Source organism: Prionailurus viverrinus, chromosome A1, assembly GCF_022837055.1.
Source record: "Prionailurus viverrinus isolate Anna chromosome A1, UM_Priviv_1.0, whole genome shotgun sequence".
Taxonomy (NCBI): Eukaryota; Metazoa; Chordata; class Mammalia; order Carnivora; family Felidae; genus Prionailurus; species Prionailurus viverrinus.
The window spans coordinates 113,995,061-114,012,707 of NC_062561.1; the positions used below are offsets into that span (position 1 = coordinate 113,995,061).

Below are 17,647 nucleotides of genomic sequence, written 5' to 3' on the forward strand. Positions count from 1 at the left end.
CCCGCCTCTCTCCCGCCTTACCTCCAGGCTTCTGGAAACAGTAGCACCACTCATTGTTGGAGAGCTTGCCATCCTTGAATGAGTCACAGGAGTTGAAGAGAGGTTTGATACAGGGCTCATACTTATCCAGGTAGATGGCATTGATCTCTGAGTGGTCAAGAAGGAGGTCATAGTTCATATCTAACTTGTTAAACATCCAGCCCAGAGAGTCCTTGCAGATGGGCAGGATGCTGGTGTCAAATCCTGCAGAGAGAAGGGCACATCTCAGTGGCCACCCAGCCTAGATCTTCCCATCCCAAGAAGAGGCCCAGGGCCCACCCCACCTACAACCTCCCCTGAGACTATTTCCCTCCGTGGGTGGGTCTCAGGGGCACACTACTAGAAGATACTGTTGTTTGGGGGTTTTAAATAAGATAATTAAAAATGCTCTTAAACAGAAGTCAGCATCTGAGGAAAATATGTTTCAAAGGGAACAAGTCCCCTGTACCAATTTATGTGTGATGTAAATAAGAATTTACATACTAGACTTGCTTAAAACAGGGTATGCCCAAAAGGAAGAGTACAAACATGGTACGGAAAAGAAAAAACTTATAATTCTGCAAAGTATACTTTTATATTTAGGGGGGAAATATGTGAAGAACCAAAACAAAAGAAACTATTGCAAAAAAAAGATGATGGCAGTGAAATGAAACTATATAGCACAATCCAGAAGCACTGATTATGTCCCAAAGGACTGTTAAATCCAAGCCATTTGAACATTAATGGGAAAACAAGCCAGGTACCTGCTTCTGTTCCCTATTCTTCTTTTCTGCAGTCCCCTCAAGAGATACATGATATGGAATCCAAATTGAGTCAGACAATAATTTCTTTCTTATTTCCCTCGGGGAGGGGGGGTAGTTTTCTTAAAGAATTACTTGTTTCCACAATGGAAACTGTACGCCCTAGAATAATAACACTTTGCTTAACACTCAGGATATTGAATCTACTGTAGACAACCCCCAGAGAAGGCATGCCCCAAATCTAAAATTGGTCTTTCTGTCAGAATCAAAAGCACTATGCAATTTCAAGTCATTCCATAAGCTGGATTTCTAGAAGTGGTTTCAGATTCCCAGGAAAAATTATGAAAAAAGTTCATTTTTGTATAATTTAAGGTATTCCTCTAAGCACCTTATTCTTAATCATCTCATTCAACCCTTCTAATAGGCCTATAAAATGGTATATCCTCTCACTTTACAGATGGAAGAAAAAAAGCTCAAGGCTTAAGCTACTTACTCAAGGTCATATAATTGTGGAGCCGGGCTTCAAACACAGGTGGCCCAGCCCTGAGTCTACATTCTCTGTCCCTCTTCTCCCAGGGCTGCCTCTACTTCATGTGATGCTCCTACCCTGAGGACCTCTAGTTAGCTTGGGTGCCACATGCTTGAGGACGGGCAGGGCAAGGGAGTGATATGGTGACTACAACTGAGATCCTGATGGCGTCGGCCACCCATTCCCTGCGCATCAGGTTTCTATGTGCATTACCAACCCCTGCCTGCAGAATATGAAACGTAGCAAAATGCACCCACCTTTGTGAAAGCCTTATTTTTTACAAAGAGGTCTTCCCTGTCTAGGAACCAGTAAAGTAAGTACAGCACCTCTACCTCTGAGCTCTCACAAACCCTCTGCTTCCCCTTACTGTCAGTGAATATCCATTAGATGCTAAGCTCCTTGAGGGCAAAGACTGCTTTGTTCCCTTCAGTAGCCTCCACCAGTGCAGGCACATAGTAAGTTCTCAGTAAAAGTATTTATTGAGAGAAGTTCTCTAGCTACTGCAGAGTTTACTCCTTTAGACACAGAAGTCAATTTTTAAATTTAGTCCTATTGATATCTTAGAACATGTCTTAGAAAACATCCCCCTTTTTAAGAGACATTAGGGGACATAATGTGGCCTCTTCTTTGAAGGTCATGATTGAACAGTCTCTATGATGAGGATGTCCTTAGGGGCTACTGAGTAAAGCAAGATCATTAACTCTGACACTAAATGGCTCCACAGTTATATATAGAATATTGTATGTAATATGCATCAACATTATAGGATATTAGTATTTTAATACATGGGAAAGAGGGGCTCACTGCTGAGTGACCACCAAAGAGAAGCGCCAAACTGGTTGGACAGTGGGTCAAGCCCACTCCATACCCATTGGGAAGATACTAGAGAAAAGATACCCACACCTAGTATTGAGGAATGAAGAGGGAAAGACAGCAGCCCTTCTAGTTGACCCCAAGCATATGGGACTTATAAGGTTCCATGGTTTCCTCTTCAGAAGTCCTGAACTGATAAAAAACATCTCTCCCTCTTGCAGCCTTGTGGTTCCTGAAGACTCGCTTCACTGCCACTGCTTCAGGACATCAAGCCTAAGAGCCTCTTCGGGGACTCAATTTGCTTCTGGCCAAGGGCAGGTCTTTTGCCAGCTCCCTAGCTGTCTATAGAAGGAGTCTCCTGGGACTGGAGGCTGCAAGGAACAGTTCTCCTCACATCAATCTGCTCTTCATTGAAAGGTTATTCAGAAAGCCCAAGGGCCCAGCTGCTCCTCGTGGATCCCAGGGAAAGGTTCTTTTAGACCATCTGTGCATTAATTGTCCACTAACTCTCAAGGAAGCCTCCGGCAGGAATGGAAAAAAAAAACACTCTTCCTTCCTCTTTCCCACAGACTCAGCCACCTGAAATCACCCTTTGGACACTTCAGTGTTTACTTCTCAGAAATGACCATTCCCTTAAAATAAAAGATCCAAACTAGTTAAACAAGTGTCCTCTATGTCAGTATTCTCTACCAGTATCTACAGCTACGAACGGCAAAGAATAACCAAAAATGAAGGTGATCATTCTGATTTTGGCCAAAGACCAGATGCTGATTAAGCTTTGGATCCCAACAGTTGCAAAACTCCATGTATGGGAACACGTGTGTTATTGAGGAAGACATTCTGAGCCAACTGAAGAAGCCTACCCCTAATGCCCTTTGAGTTCAAGGCAGCGAGAGAGTCCATCAAGGTACAAAGATGCGGACCCATTCTGAGTTTTCTCTGTAGCTTATGATGACGCTCTGAATACAGGCTCTGCAAATTCACTGGTGGGGAGGGGGAACCCTTGCCTGGGAGTTTCTATGGAAAACAAAATGCCGTCTAACGTTCACAAAGATAAGTTATCAAAGATGTGTGATACATATGCGTTGCTTATAATAGCTGAACATTAGGAGCAACTTTAACACTCCAAAATAGAGGTCTAATTACATAAATTGTATCTATAACTTGGGAATCTATGTAGCTATTAGAAAGTGTAATAGTACTCAACAACATAGGAGGTCATAGTATGCTGCTAAGTGATAAAAGGTCATAAAACAACCTGTGAAGTGTGTGTGTATATACATATACAGACACCTAGATTTTCTTCTCTATGGCAAGGAAAATAATTAGAAGTCTATGCCACAACATGCTAACAGTTGTTAAAATGGTGGATTTTTGTATTTTTATACACAGTGAATATATTTTCTAAAATCTCTATACTTAAAGTATTATAATTTTGTGGCCAGACTTTAAAACATATAAGATGTTATAGAGAGGAGGGGGAAATGCTTTGGAATTAAAGCAAATACCTGAAGTTGCTTTGTACATTTCACATAATGTTTCTGTGATTACTCTAAAAAACTGTTAAATCAATACTATCTCGTAACTAAGGAAATGTGATATTTAAAATGAAATAAATTAGCGAGAGCAAAGTTGGCCTTACTGCCTTGGGCTGCATCAGAGCTGGTGGGCTTGATGACCCGGTTGGCATCCTCATGAAGGGCTCCGAACCAGTCTTTCAGCCGGGAAGCAAGGTTCCTCAACTCCTTGTCTGTGCAGGCTGCAGAAAAGCAAATGGAACAAACAGTGAATCCATGGACTTTCTCCTCTAGTTAGCTCTCTGTCCTCAGCATGCAATGCCATCCACGAAGCCACGCTCAAAACAAACCTCCCTCTCCAACCACGACACAACTCCTTACCCCCACTTGGAAGACAGGCCAAAGATACAGCAATGACAGGTAAGGAACGTGCCAGAGAGCCTAGACTCCCCGGGTAAGCAGCATTGTTCAGAACTGAACCTGGGCTGGCTCAGAGCTGTTAAAGCAAATGCTAATGGTCTCACAGTTGTTCACCAGTCTCCAAAGACCCCAAAAGATCCTTCTTGCTAACCCAATAAAACTTGCTATTGCAATTTGCCAGAGACCACATTTTCCACTAAATTCATGCCAAGAGAGATTAAAACTCGGCAATAGCCAATGTCCTTAGTGACAGGCTGCCTGGAACACTAAAAGATCCCAGTAATGGCAGACTATCAATGTTGTTTTAGCCCAAGGTTGGGATTGGTGCATGTGGCCTATTTTGCTGGCCTTTTGGCAGACTGAGCTGACTTTCCCCTAAAGAGAGATGGATGCCTTCTCCATGCAAGTGTCCTTTCTCTTGCAGCCCGTCTCTAACTACCAGGCTCATCTTTTAGGGTGCCGCATACGAACTGGGGCCAAGGAATACTCCTTCTGAGAACAAGAAGAAAACCAGGATGGATGGATGGACGGACAGACGGTGGGGTACAGGTTCTATGAAGGTCTGATGGAGTGCTGAAGTAAGGGTTGAGGGAAGAAATCGATGAAGGAGGAACAATGGTGTGGGAAAGGGAGCTGATTTCCCCTACCTCCCAGATTTTGCCCTAATTCTGGGTATAGAGACTCCCTACAAAGGGTCCAGGCAATGGCGCACTTCCAAGAGGCAGAAAAACCAGCCATTCACATCTGGAGCACCAGAAATTCAAGACCTGAGGGGCCAAACCCTCAGTAAGAAGGGACAAAGACACGAACCCCACAACTGTCACTTTTCTCAGATTCTAAAGCTACAGGGACAGACAGTGCAGAAGCTAAGCTAAACACCATTATAGGGCAAAGCCAAGTTCTGAGTATCTTGTGGAGCTGACAGGATGCAGGTTAAAGCTGGACTCTACCAGTGAAGAGAGATCCCAGAAAATACCCCAGGCTCACCCCCAGAAGGCAATGGGGCAGTCATGAATGAGTAGACTGTCTTGCCAAAACTCCAGTCCTGCCTTCAGTCAGTGCAAGCTCTCACTAAAGAGAGCCTCCACCTGCCTCCAAAAGAAGAGAAGAGTATCATTCAGACCCTCTCCTCATTTTTCGAATCCATGTCTGCTCTCGGGAAAGCCCATTTTTCCTTAGCCTGGGATTTGGGGCTTGATGGGGAATCGAGCCAAACTTCCCAGACCCCAGGTGGGAAAGGCCTCCCTGACTCTCCGTTTGAGGGGGCTTTCATAGCTGTAGGTGAGGTGAGTAGAGTCTTACTGCTCTCATAGCTGTACTCCTCATTCTAGGCCAGGATCTAGATCAACACTCTACAAAGCATGGAGGGGATGCCCTCTTTATACTCACATAAGTAAGGACCTCAAGACACTCAGCCTTCCTTTCAACAACCAGGACGTGACCGTATCTTAAACCACTGGCCAGGAAATGGCACTAAGCATTGTCTTTTCTGGCAGCAGAGTATAGCAGCTCTGGGCTCACAGTGCCTGGAATGAATCCCAGCTTTACCACTTACTGGCTGGGTGGCTCAAACAAGTCACAACCTCTCCGCACCTCGGCTTCCTCATCTGTAAACCCAGGATATCATTAAGTCAGTATAAATTAGACCAAGTATGTAAAGTGCTTAGCAAAGTACATGGTACATAACAATTGTGGAGGATGTGCTATGATTTTAATTGCCACTACTATTATTTTTAAATTGAAGGTTTATAGGTAAGCTTAAAGCAAACATCGCAGCATGCAGGAAACCAGCGCGACAACTGTGCCTCAACAAAACTGGCTTTGGCCACATAAGAAATTGGGAGACATGGATACTTGCAATGGATACAGTTGTCATTAGTCAGATGTGGCTATTTATATTAACACTAATTTATATAAATAAAAGATGCCCAGGGTGGCTCAGTCGGTTAAGTATCTGACTTCAGCTCAGGTCATCATCTTGCGATTCGTGGGTTCGAGCCCCACGTTGGGCTCTGTGCTGACAGCTCGGAGCCTGGAGCCTGCTTCGGATTCTGTGTCTCCCTCTCTCTCTCTGCCCCTCCCCCGCTCATGCTCTGTCTCTCTGTCTGTCTCAAAAATAAACATTAAAACATTTTTTAAATAAATCAAAGACAGTTCTTCGGTTGCACTCACTCCATTCCAAGTGCTCACATGGCTGGGGACGCCGTACGCGATCATACACAGAGTGTTTCCATCATAGCACAATTCTGTGCTGGATAACAATGGATGAAGTTAGCTATCCCTTGGGATTTCCAACTTTTTGGAGGTTCATCATGATATGTCCTACCTCTACTCCTTCCCTTTGGTCTTTAAAGATGGGCTGAGGAAGAAGATCCCATGCCTGCTCAAGCCAGGAGCCTGCATCTCACACTAAGCCACACACACAGCAAGGAGAGGGCAGGTTCACACTGACACGTGGACGGGTCCCAACTTGGAACGTTGGGATAGGGTGCTCACCTTTCTGACTTCTCAGATGCCAAGCAGCGCATAAGGGAGAGGATGTGGTCTGTTTTCCCGATAGGAGTGAGATGTGGGCTCTAGAGTCAATCTCACATTTGAAAATGGAAAATTAATAGCATCTATTTCTTCTCAATTGCCATGCACACCATCTATTCTAAACGTTCTCCGAGCAGAGAAAATTGCCAAGTCAACTTGCAAAGGAAATGAATCCCCATCTCACACTGCAGGATAAATTAGTCAGTCATGTTTAACTAAACCCTGACAGATGTGCAGGTAATCTATATCTTTAGAAGGCTGTTGAATTTCCCACAGGCTTTCCAAAGTACACAGGCTCTGGATGGCGGATGGAATCAGGCGCTGGAATCTTAAAAGAGAGAATCTGTCACTCAGGGGGAAGTGCACAAGCAAGATGCCACTGGCTTGGGTACAGAGAGATCAGAAAGCCAGAATGGAGACAGGAGGCACTCAATTACTGGGCCCTGTTCACTCGCTGTGTCTTCCACTGAATGGTCCGAATGGGGAAAAAGTCAGGCACAGTTGGCCTGGAGCTAGATACATCCCAAAGAAAAAAATAAAGATGACAGCCTGCAGAGAGCTGTTTGTTCAAATTGGGTATTCTAGCCAAAAAAGACATGCCAGCAATGGGGGGTAGGGGATGCTCGCCTTTTAAGGGGCCCATCGTAGCCCCTGATAAAGGTATGAACTGAGGATTGATGCTTTCAGAAGTGGAGGCTTAAAGGGCACCTCCCACACGCTCCATTCCTTTCTGGGGAAAATTAGTTTTGGGGGAGAGAAAACCTTGATAAAACCACATCCACCTGCCATTCTCACATGGTGCCCTGAGGTGGACCACTCCTTGTGCTTTCTCAAGAGGGGGTCTGAGCTCTCCTCTCCTCCTGGTCAGAGAAGCCTGATACCCAGGCCAGGAGCATCAGAATCCCCAGAGGACTCGGTTCACTCATGCAGGCTAAGACCTGATCCCCCTTGCCCCTGGGTTACCTTCCTGAGTGAGTGAGGCCAGCCACTCCTCTTCACGTCCCCTCCCTTCCCTTCCCTTCCCTCCTGCCCTGCACTGGGGCTTCAGCTCACTTTGAACTACCCTCATTCTCCCAAGTGTCCCTTCTTGTTTCCACAGGTTACTCCCCATGTTTTTGACAGGCCCTCAATCTGCTCCAGCGTGGCTGGGGCACAGGCAGCGTCCTCGCCTCCTCCCGTGGTCAGAGAATGGCACCACCAGGCACTCGCATCCTCAGGGCACACACCTGGGACTTATCCTGGGATCCCTGAAAAAAAAAGTTTCTTGCTTCTTGCTGGCTCCACTGCCTTCATTCCAGTCCTTATCACCACTGCTACGCGCACCAAAGAGGCTGGATCAGGATCCTAATTGGTTTCCTGTCTTTCCCCCCCACCTCCCTTCTCCATCCAGCAGTCAAAGCACTCTCGTTCTAAAGTGACGTCACTTTCCTGCTTAGTTAGCTTCTTCAGAGCCTCTTAATCACTCTGCAGGCAAGTCCAAATCCATAACGTGACCTGTGCTTCGATCGCAGTGCCCTGCCCTGCCTCTGGTCTCCCTCTTCTCCTCGGGGCTCCCTGCTCCGCCCTGTCCTTTGCAGAAGCAGCTCCACCTGGGGCACCCCTCCTCGGTGTCTTGCTAATATGCAAATTTCTCAGATCTCTGCTTTTAATGTGTTTCCTCTTCGAGGGCTTCCCTAAGCCTCACAAGAGGGGGTTTCCCTTCTGTGTGCTTCCAGCACCGTCACCTCTCGTTCACTGTCCACCTTCCCCTCTAGATGGGAGCAGCGCCTGGGGCATGGCTCACCTCAGGGGGGCCAGCATCTTAGGCAGCCCGTTCCTGGCATAAAGAATGCTGTTGATAACATACTAACTCACCGAGCGTACTAACCCTCTTGTTGCCTTTTGCAAACTTCCATTTATCCATCTGCAAAATGGCATAATAAAGCTCAGCTCATAGCATTACTGCAGGGAATGAGAGAGTATCAGTAAAACATAGCTCACAGCTACTGGAGTAGAGCAGGGACTTAACAAATGTAGATTCCTCTTCCCGTATCCCAACTGGCTGCATAATGTGTTATAATTTTATCCTTATGTTTTTGTTGAAGCCTGAGGAGATGCTTGTGATAGAAAAAATAATACCTCTCCTTCACTTATTTTGTAGGTGGCTTGGTACAAATTAAGAAGGTTCGACGTGCAATATATGTCTGCCTTCTCCTGCATAGAAAAGCTCCATAACTGAGGGTTTGGTTTGACTTCTCTGTGTCTGTATTCTCAGCCCTTACCAAGGATGGATACATAGTTTTTCAAAATATATGTTTTTAGAAAAACAAAACAAAACAGGAAAACATGAATACACTGGTTACAAGCTCCTTAAGTCTCACAGCTATCAAGTGACAGAGACAGGATTTAGATCCAGGCTGTTTTCTTGCTGGGCTGCCCTGGGTGCTGGACTGGCTCCTTGCATTAACTGGGCTTGAGGGGAGCCAGCAGTAACTGGGGCAATTAACAGACTTGGTCCATTTTCTGAGTTGGAAAAAAAATCCAAACATCAGGCCTTCACAGGTACAGGAAGTTCTGCCAATGATGCAGGTGACGCAGCTGGCTGAGTATTAGAGGGATGAAATCAGGCTCTGCTTTCATTAGCTCTGGCGTGAGAACAGCGGTCCTACGGAAGGAACACACAGCCTGCTGCCTTCCTGTTAGGCTCCCAGGAGCGGGGATCACATGTGCGGCCGCTGGGGCTTCATTAGAGAAAAGTAGAGTGCCATTGCACATTACTCCAGTGTGTACAAAAAGACAGCTTTGTCCCCCAGGAAAGCCCAGCGCTCAGGCAGAGAAGGGCCCAGGTAATTTGGTGGTCTCCCAGTGGACTTGTCCTGTCTCCTTGGAAAATATGAACAAAATGCAATAAGCAAGTGTAAATAAGGCACATGCAGCCGCCGTGGAAGGTACATAGCCCAGGGAAGAAAATGTGATCACTTTTCCCACCTGGGCGCCCTCTCCTCTCTCCACCCAAGGCCTGGAGCTTTAAGGGGCCTCGAGCTAGACTGGATTTGACTGCAACAGCGTGCACGTAAAGCGGGAGGACATCATGAGTGACCCGGCTGACAGGGGCGGGAAGGAGGTACCGGTACCTAAACACTATAGGGCAGAGATGGTGTTAACAGTATTACTGCAGCGCTAGTGACGTTTTGAAGGAGGAAGGGAGGGGTGCTTTCATTTATTAGTATTTGGTCGTGGGGCAGGGAGCCCGGGAAACAGCTACTGAAGGAGAGAAAGGGGCGCTTCTTAAGTGAGAATCAGCCAATGGGTCCTGCCTGCCCCCAGACCACCATCACACCACAGTCCTTGTCTCCTTCAGACAAAGCCAAGGCCTAGAAAATAGGGGTGGGGAAGTTTCAAACAGGTGCTGGTTTTGGAAGTGGGGAGACAGAAGCCAGGCAATCCAAGCTTCTTGGGAAAGGGTTCCCAAAGGTGGTAACTGGTGTTCCGAGCTGGTCTCAGCTTACTGATGACTTTGGTGGCTGAAGGACACTCTAGAAAGGCCTCTCAGAGGATTACACAGAAAACCAGAAGGCAAGGAAATAATCAGAGGGATAAAAAAAAAATATTTGGAGTGATATAAAAAGTGGAGATGGGGGCAGAAATTCTGCATTCAGAGCTGTAGTGTTAATATCTAATAGAGTGAGCAGGAGTGTGTGTGTGTGTGTGTGTGTGTGTGTGTGTTTGGATGTTAAAATCCTAACTGAAGCCACATTTGAACACTCAGATGTGGATGTTTGAAAATGGCAAATCTGACACACAAGCATTGTAGGTGATCTGTAAACCTCTGCTAGGGCACCAATTACTGGTAAACTCGTGTAACTCCTGAAATCCTTCAGCTAAAGAGCCGAGGAAGAAAACACCCCACCTGTCACATGAAGCCACTGCGTTCTGCCCCTCTAGCCTTACCAGTGCTTAGCTCAGGGTTCCGGAAGAAGTTAATATGAAAACAGTTAGAATTTAATTTAAACTTTAGTGCCTCTGAAGGTAATTAAAGAGTTGGGCCAGACCGGAGCTCTCTCTGGAGCAGGCCGGGAGGCCTCTCAGAAACCGAGACTTGTGAAAGCAATCTTCTTCAGCCCTCCTAGGTGCTGTTGTGCTTAATTACTTAATCAGAGCAACACTGGATCAATGCACTCAGAGTGCGTGCAATTAGCATCTCCTGCAAAAAGTCCAGCTGAGCCGTTTTTAGGGCAGAGATGAGGGGATGAGCAGAGCCCAGGCTGGAACAAACACCAGGATGCCTTCCCAAGCTGCTCAAGAACACGTAGGCTCGATGCCACCCTCAAGTACGCGCAGGCTCCTTTTCCCGGTAGGGACCTGGGCCCCCGTGCTGTTGGCGCACACAGCACACGGCAAGTGCCCCAGGGTAGGGCTGTTATTGGAACCAGTGTGGAATGCTGGCGGAAAAACCAAACAGCACTCGGAGATCTTGGTGGATCGGAGATTTATTTACCACCGGCGGGCTCAGAGGAGACCGTTTCTCCAAAGATCTGAGCGCCGAATGCAAGTGAGGAGGGTAACTTACAGTTGTCAGCCTCCGTATCTGTGGTGGTTTTCGCGCACGCGGCAAACGAAGGAAGAAGCACCCGGAGGAAGGGTCTCCAAGCTAGAGACCAGAGCGTGTTTTAGTCCCGTGGGCCATCTTTGGAGCAGTACTTTATTCACTTCTCCAACAGGGCAAGTGTGTGGGAATGGAGCGGATGGGGGCTGTACTTCACGGGAGCTTGAGAGAGTGTGAGACCCAAGGCTATAGTCCCCTGGGACCATGGACCCTAGTAAACTGGAACTCAAAGAGGTGAGGGTTGATTCCGCTTAGCAGGGTTTCGGAAGCAGTAACCACATCCTGGTTGAGGGGATCCTCGGGCAGCAAGAGTGGATAACTAGGCTCCGCAGAAAGATGGACCTGAGCTCGGAGGCCTGCACTGACATCCTGGCTGAGGCTGGACAGGTGACCTTCCCACTCTTCAGCTTCCTCATGTGCATATGGAGAAGGAGCTCATAGGATTATGGGAGGACTGCATGGGAATGCACTCGAGTGCCCGGCATCTCGGCAGCGGGTGGCTCGGATACCGTTTGCGTTTGTGGACACGGTGTGACACAGTGATCCACCAGAGGGAAGGTAGGGAAATCAAGATGACACATGCCGCATTTGCACCTGAAATGACCAAGTGAAGCTAGCCAGTTAAGTGGCTAAAGAGAGATTCAAATCCACATCTCTTGGGGCATCTGGGTGGCTCAGTCGGTTGAGCGTCTGACTTCGGCTCAGGTCACGATCTCGCAGTTCGTGAGTTTGAACCCTGCGTCTGACCCTGTGTTGTCAGCTCAGAGCCTCTGAAGTTCGCTTGATCTGCTCTCCTACCATAGCCCCAGGTGCGTGCACCTATCCTTCCACCCAGTCCTCCCCGCAGGCGCAGGGCCCCTTCCACAAGATTAGGATCAAGCAGCTGAGTACACGGCAGGACCACACTCCCTCCCAGGCACATGAACAGGGAACAGGCGGCTGGTGCTGTGGCTGAGAGCCCAGGCTTGTGGGCCTGACAGCCTTGGGTCTGAATGCCAGCTTCGAGTGTGTGAGCTGCTCTTCTCCACCTAAGTCCATGCTCTTCTTGAAACTTCTTTTTTTCTTCCATACATAAAACAGGGATACTGAGAGTATCAGCCTCACCGGGTTGTGGTGAGGATTTGCTGTGAAGCTGAAGTTTTCCAAACCCAAGAGGCAGTCACCACCATCTTGCCCTCTGAGAAACTTCTGGAGCTGGTAGTGTTCACCACTGGGAGGTAACAGAGAATAAGCTCCCAGCCGTAAGCAGCTTTTGTGACTGGAAACACGACTGAAGTTTCCTGAGGGGAATTTTCCAAGCTTATACAAGGTGAATCTCCATTTCTCACTGGAGATCATCACAGAGAGATTTGAGCGTGCTCAGATTAAATTGTGTTGTTATATGTAAATCCAGGTTTTACTCTTCAGGGCCTAAAACATCAGTACAGATGCATGTTCTCTTATGCTGGGAGAATGCACCATTTTCTGTAAACAACAGGCCTGAGCAAAGGCATTAGGGCCCCATTATTCAGGAGCTCGCTAATAAAGTCCTTAAAAAGCAATCTTTGAAAGAGCTTAAAATACTGACATTAAACTTGAAGGAAAATGAGTTAAACTAATTAATGGTAGAGCCTACAAGCATAGATGGATAAATATCCCTATTAACCCCATTATGGCTATTCTTAGTAACCTGATTTGAGGAGACTTTAATGTTCCCTTTGATTCGAATGATAATCCTTCATGTGGAAAAAGAAATACATTTAGAATTTACACAACATTTGTAAATGTGCATTAGCAGAGTAACACTTACTTTTTCCCGCTGAATAATCTAGAGCAGGGAGGTTAGCTAGATGAAATAAGCTTTTAAAGCTTCCGATAAAATCCACAGCCTTTTCCACCACTCCACGGTAAAAAAAAAAAAAAAAAAAAAAAAAAGTGGATGTGCAAAATCTTGGTTGGAAATGCCCACTGTGGCTTCAGTTGTGTTTCCTAGACACTGGGTAGGCATTTCCCTACATAGGAAATCTGAAAAAGATTAGTGGTGCTGTAGAAAAAACAGCATCATAACTGGCAATTTGACTGAAGGGCTTCATGGTCCTCGACTAATAAAGACTAAATGCCAGAAATGACAACTGCTCTTCTCACCTAAAATCAGCAATGGCAGATGCTTCAGGACGAGGTGTGGGATACAGGCTCAACCCCGACTCCTGGGAGGAGCCGGGGTGGACAGAGCCCTGGGAAAGGGGCTGGGTGAAGTCCCTGTGTGGGCCGTCCCATTGCCAAGAGGCAGACAGACAGTCACTCTGCATTTTCTTAATCTATAAGCTCAGGTGGCCGATGACAGTCTGGGAAGGCTTCCAAAAGGAGGCAGCTGAGATGATGTGCAGGGAGCACTTAGAAAAGGGGAAGACAGTCCAGGCAGGTCTTTGAAATAATGAGGAAGCCAATGTGAATGATGTGACTTTTTCTTAAACTAACTTATACTTAAGATTAGCTCTGCTCGGATTAAACACACCAACTTTAGCATGATTAGATCTAATTCTCATTCATAAACATATAAAAAATCAAACATGTATAAACGCTTACATAAATGCATATATATGTAAAATGCTCCATGTATCTGTCTAACGATATTCCAATATATTAGAAATTATATAAATGCGTATATACCTTTCAAGGACCATCTTCTGACCAGGTAGCACTGACAATGCCAGGAGTGATACATAAGCCTGTATCTGGAGGTTTTAGTGACAGAAGACATATCTTTTGAGTACATATAAGATGAATCTCCATTTTGGGGCGCATGGATGGCTCACTTGGTTAAGCGTCTGACTTTGGCTCAGGTCATGATCTCACAGTCTGTGAGTTCGAGCCCCACATCGGGGTCTGTGCTGACAGCTTGGAGCCTGTAGCCTACTTCAGGTTCTGTGTCTCCCTCTCTCTCTGCCCCTTCCCCACTCACACTCTTTCTCTCTCTCTCTCTCAGAAATAAATAAACATTAAAAAAATATGAATCGCCATTCATAGTTGGTAATTTGTATCCAGTTCAACCCACTCAATTTCAACATCCAAATCTGGGCAGTATTAAATAGAATTTAAGTTTCTGTGTTTTTCAACACTTAAAGCACCAATACGTACATGTATGTTTTTACCCTTAAAGGTGAGATCAACTTATATTGTTATTTAATGGGTCAGGAAGCCACAAAAGATGGGTGCAGGACCATGAATGCCAAGCTTGGGACCAGAGATCTATCTGATCCTGATGGTCTAGGACGTGCACAGAACCTGAGATTGCCTTTTTAGCTTGGGGGTGACAGGAGGTAATGGGCACACTTTCATTCATGATTAGGTAGGGGACCAGGAGTAGATAGGAGCCAAAGGCAGAGAAACGCGATATCCAATTAGTTACTTTCGCCTCAACACTGCTCCCTCTCCTGGACCAGAGTGGATGGTGACATGGGTATATGGACTAATGGGATGGAAGGAAGCGCCACACCCTTCTTGTGACAAAGGTTCAACAGTGCCTCCGGGGCTACTGTCATCTTGAGTAAGAGGGTAGAGTTTGGAGCTGGGATCGAAAACTCCCAATTGGGACTGAGGCCAGAATGGGATGGTCCTGAGTATGCCTGGAGCATGCATGGCCTGGCATCTTCACTTCCATGCTTCTAGTGGACAAACTGACAGAAGATCGGGATAGTGAAGCAGGGTCTAAGGAAGAAGTGCCTGCTGAAACCATAAAGGGTATCTTCAGCAATTCCAAACCCTGCCAGGTACAGTGTTTCACTCACTATTCTTTTCACCCTTTCGCTCGTGTAACTCACTCTAAGTTTATTTCCACTCTGGAAGCCCAGGGGCATGAATGGGTATAGTGACCCAGCAAGAAAAGAAAATGGTATCCAAGCCTCATGGGAACTCCGTGGGCTCGGAGAGGACCTTGTGCCCGGCATAAAGATGAAATAGTAGCTACTATTTTACTGCTAGAAACACTACTATCTTTGGTCCAAACTGTCTGTTCAGAAACCTAGTATCTACCAAGGCAGTGTGACATAGCTGGAAATTTCCCTCTTCCCCTCCTAAATATCATATAATCAACAACATAAGCAGAATAAAATCGTAAAGTCCATTTTTAGTTAAACTGCAAAACAGATATATAATCCCTAGCTTTGAACAATATAGCAGAAGCCACCCGCAGGGAAGTAAAATGTCCAAAGCCAATTTAAAAAATCAAAAACATGTTTATGATAGGCAAAGGGCTCCTCCTGAAGTCAGAGACCAGTATTTCCTGTCAAGCAAGGACTAAGGGACTGAAAGGAAAGGACAGGGCACAGATCAAGCAGAAGTTGCACAGGAAGAAAAAACAAGAAAGCAGAAAAAGAGGAAAATGGCTCAGAGCAGCAGGCCTCAGAAAATTCCGGCAAAATTGTTCTTTCTGTAGGCAAGAGGCTCACTCCAAAGTGCAGCTTCAGTTATAACAAGAGAACTGGAGAACTGAAACAGAGCTGTTCGGTAGAAACAGGAGAGACAGAATACACAGAGCAGCCATTTTAGCAGGAAACCCTCTTTCATGGGTGACTTAGGAAGCAAATTTGGATTGTGAGTCTACAAAGACCGACGGATTCCTCTCCTTCCATCTACTGGACTCTATGTGAAATAGGCAGGCCAGTCAAGTCTAACTTATAACAATTTTTTTAATAACTTTTTTTTTAAAGATGCTGGCAAGTTTATACATACCCATACAAACACACATACGCTGTAGAAAAGAGCAGTAAAACTTGGCACAGAACACTCAGCAGAAAAAAAAAAAATGGAAAAGGTGAAAATGTGGAACAAGTATAACACCATGAATTAGAGTGAAACAATCACCTTTGTGAAGAAAGAAAATAAAACAGTATACAAGCAATCAGAGAAGAGATGAAGAGACCCTGGAGGAAATGGCATGTGAGCATTTAGATCCCCAGCAAAAAGAAAAAAGAAAAAGAAAATCATAAAAATGAAGGCACACTGAAAAATGCACAAAGGAATGCAGACACTGGAAAACTCAGTGAGAGAGAAGGATGTCAGAAATGACAGGAGAGAACAACATGAAAAGGAAAGAAATAAGGAATTATAAAGGATTAGAGAGTAAGGGCACCTGGGTGGCTCAATCAGTTGAGCATCTGACTCTTGATTTTTAGCTCAGGTCATGATCTCATGGTTCGTGGGATCCAGCCTCACATCCAGCTCTGTGCTGATGGCATAGGGTCTTCTTGGGATCCTGTCTCTCCCTCACTCTCTCTGCCCCTCCATCTCCCTCCCTCTCTCTTTCTCTCTTAAAATAAATAAACACACTTATATATAAAAAACAAAAACAAAAACAAAAATCCACGGAGGATTAGAGAGCAAATGACAGTTACAGAGAAGAGGCAAAGGGATGCCTACATGTGCATGATGGAAGCCTTTGAAGAAACAAGAGAAAACAATGCAACAGGGCATATATTTAAAATAGAATTTGTTAAACCATTTCTGAAATAAAACAAGAGACGAACCTACATATTGAAAAGGCACAGCATTAGCCAGAAAAAAAAAAACAACAACCTGGAATGGCCAGTACTAGGATTTTTTCTAATGAAGTTACTGGATTTTAAAAATAAATATTGATCCAATAGCAGAGAAGATATCCATGGAACACATGAGAGAGAAAAAAAAAATAAGTCTGCCCTCAGATCTCAAATAGCAATATTGCAAGTCAGAATCTAGTGGAGCAACATCTAGAAGAAAGTCAGGAAAAAGTTGAACCAAAACTTTTGTATCCCCATGAGCTAAGAATAAATGCTACAGAAAACTGGTTTTGAGCATACAGTGACTTGGGGAGAATAGTTTCCATGAGTCGTCCATAGGAGCTACTGGAGGACTCACTGTGGTCAACTATGGAGAGGACTTGGGAAATGCAATTATTTATGAATGAACAAAGGTGGAGGAGATTAGGGTGAGAGATGAGAATGCAAAAAAGAAAAAAAAAGAGGAAGGGAAAAAGATGCACTGTATGGCTACTGTGCTGATTGCCTCATATACAGTAGTTCGGGGATCAGATAAAAGCATCAAAAAATGGGGGCGCCTGCGTGGCTCAGTCGGTTAAGTGTCTGACTTCGGCTTAGGTCATGATCTCACGGTCCGTGGGTTCGAGCCCCGCGTCGGGCCCTGTGCTGACAGCTCAGAGCCTGGAGCCTGCTTCAGATTCTGTTCTCTCTCTGTCTCTGCCCCTCTCCTGCTTGCACCCTGTCTCTCTCTTTCTCTCTCAAAAATAAACATTAAAAATTTTTTTAAACATCAAAAAATGACAAATTAAGTAACAAAAGAGTCACTATATTTTATAGAACAAAGGGAAACTTTTAAAGGAAAATTATATTAACTATTATCAAGTGATAGAAGAAAGGGAGGTGAAGTGAAAATGGGAAAGAAAGAGGAAGAATCCTATTAATTTTATTGCCATTTAAAGTGGTAACATCCCTGA

At 45.4% G+C, this 17,647-nt stretch overlaps 1 protein-coding gene across 1 annotated transcript in view; it reads right to left on the reverse strand.

Moving 5' to 3' along the window:
• The window catches only part of SPOCK1 (SPARC (osteonectin), cwcv and kazal like domains proteoglycan 1), a 527,907-nt gene that overhangs the window by 14,888 nt on the left and 495,372 nt on the right, over positions 1-17,647 (reverse strand). The window contains exons 7-8 of the mRNA XM_047869748.1: positions 3,764-3,880; positions 22-243 (exon numbers count right to left, since the gene is read on the reverse strand). Coding sequence (XP_047725704.1) covers positions 22-243; positions 3,764-3,880 — 339 coding nt within the window. The remainder of the gene's footprint in view (positions 1-21; positions 244-3,763; positions 3,881-17,647) is intronic.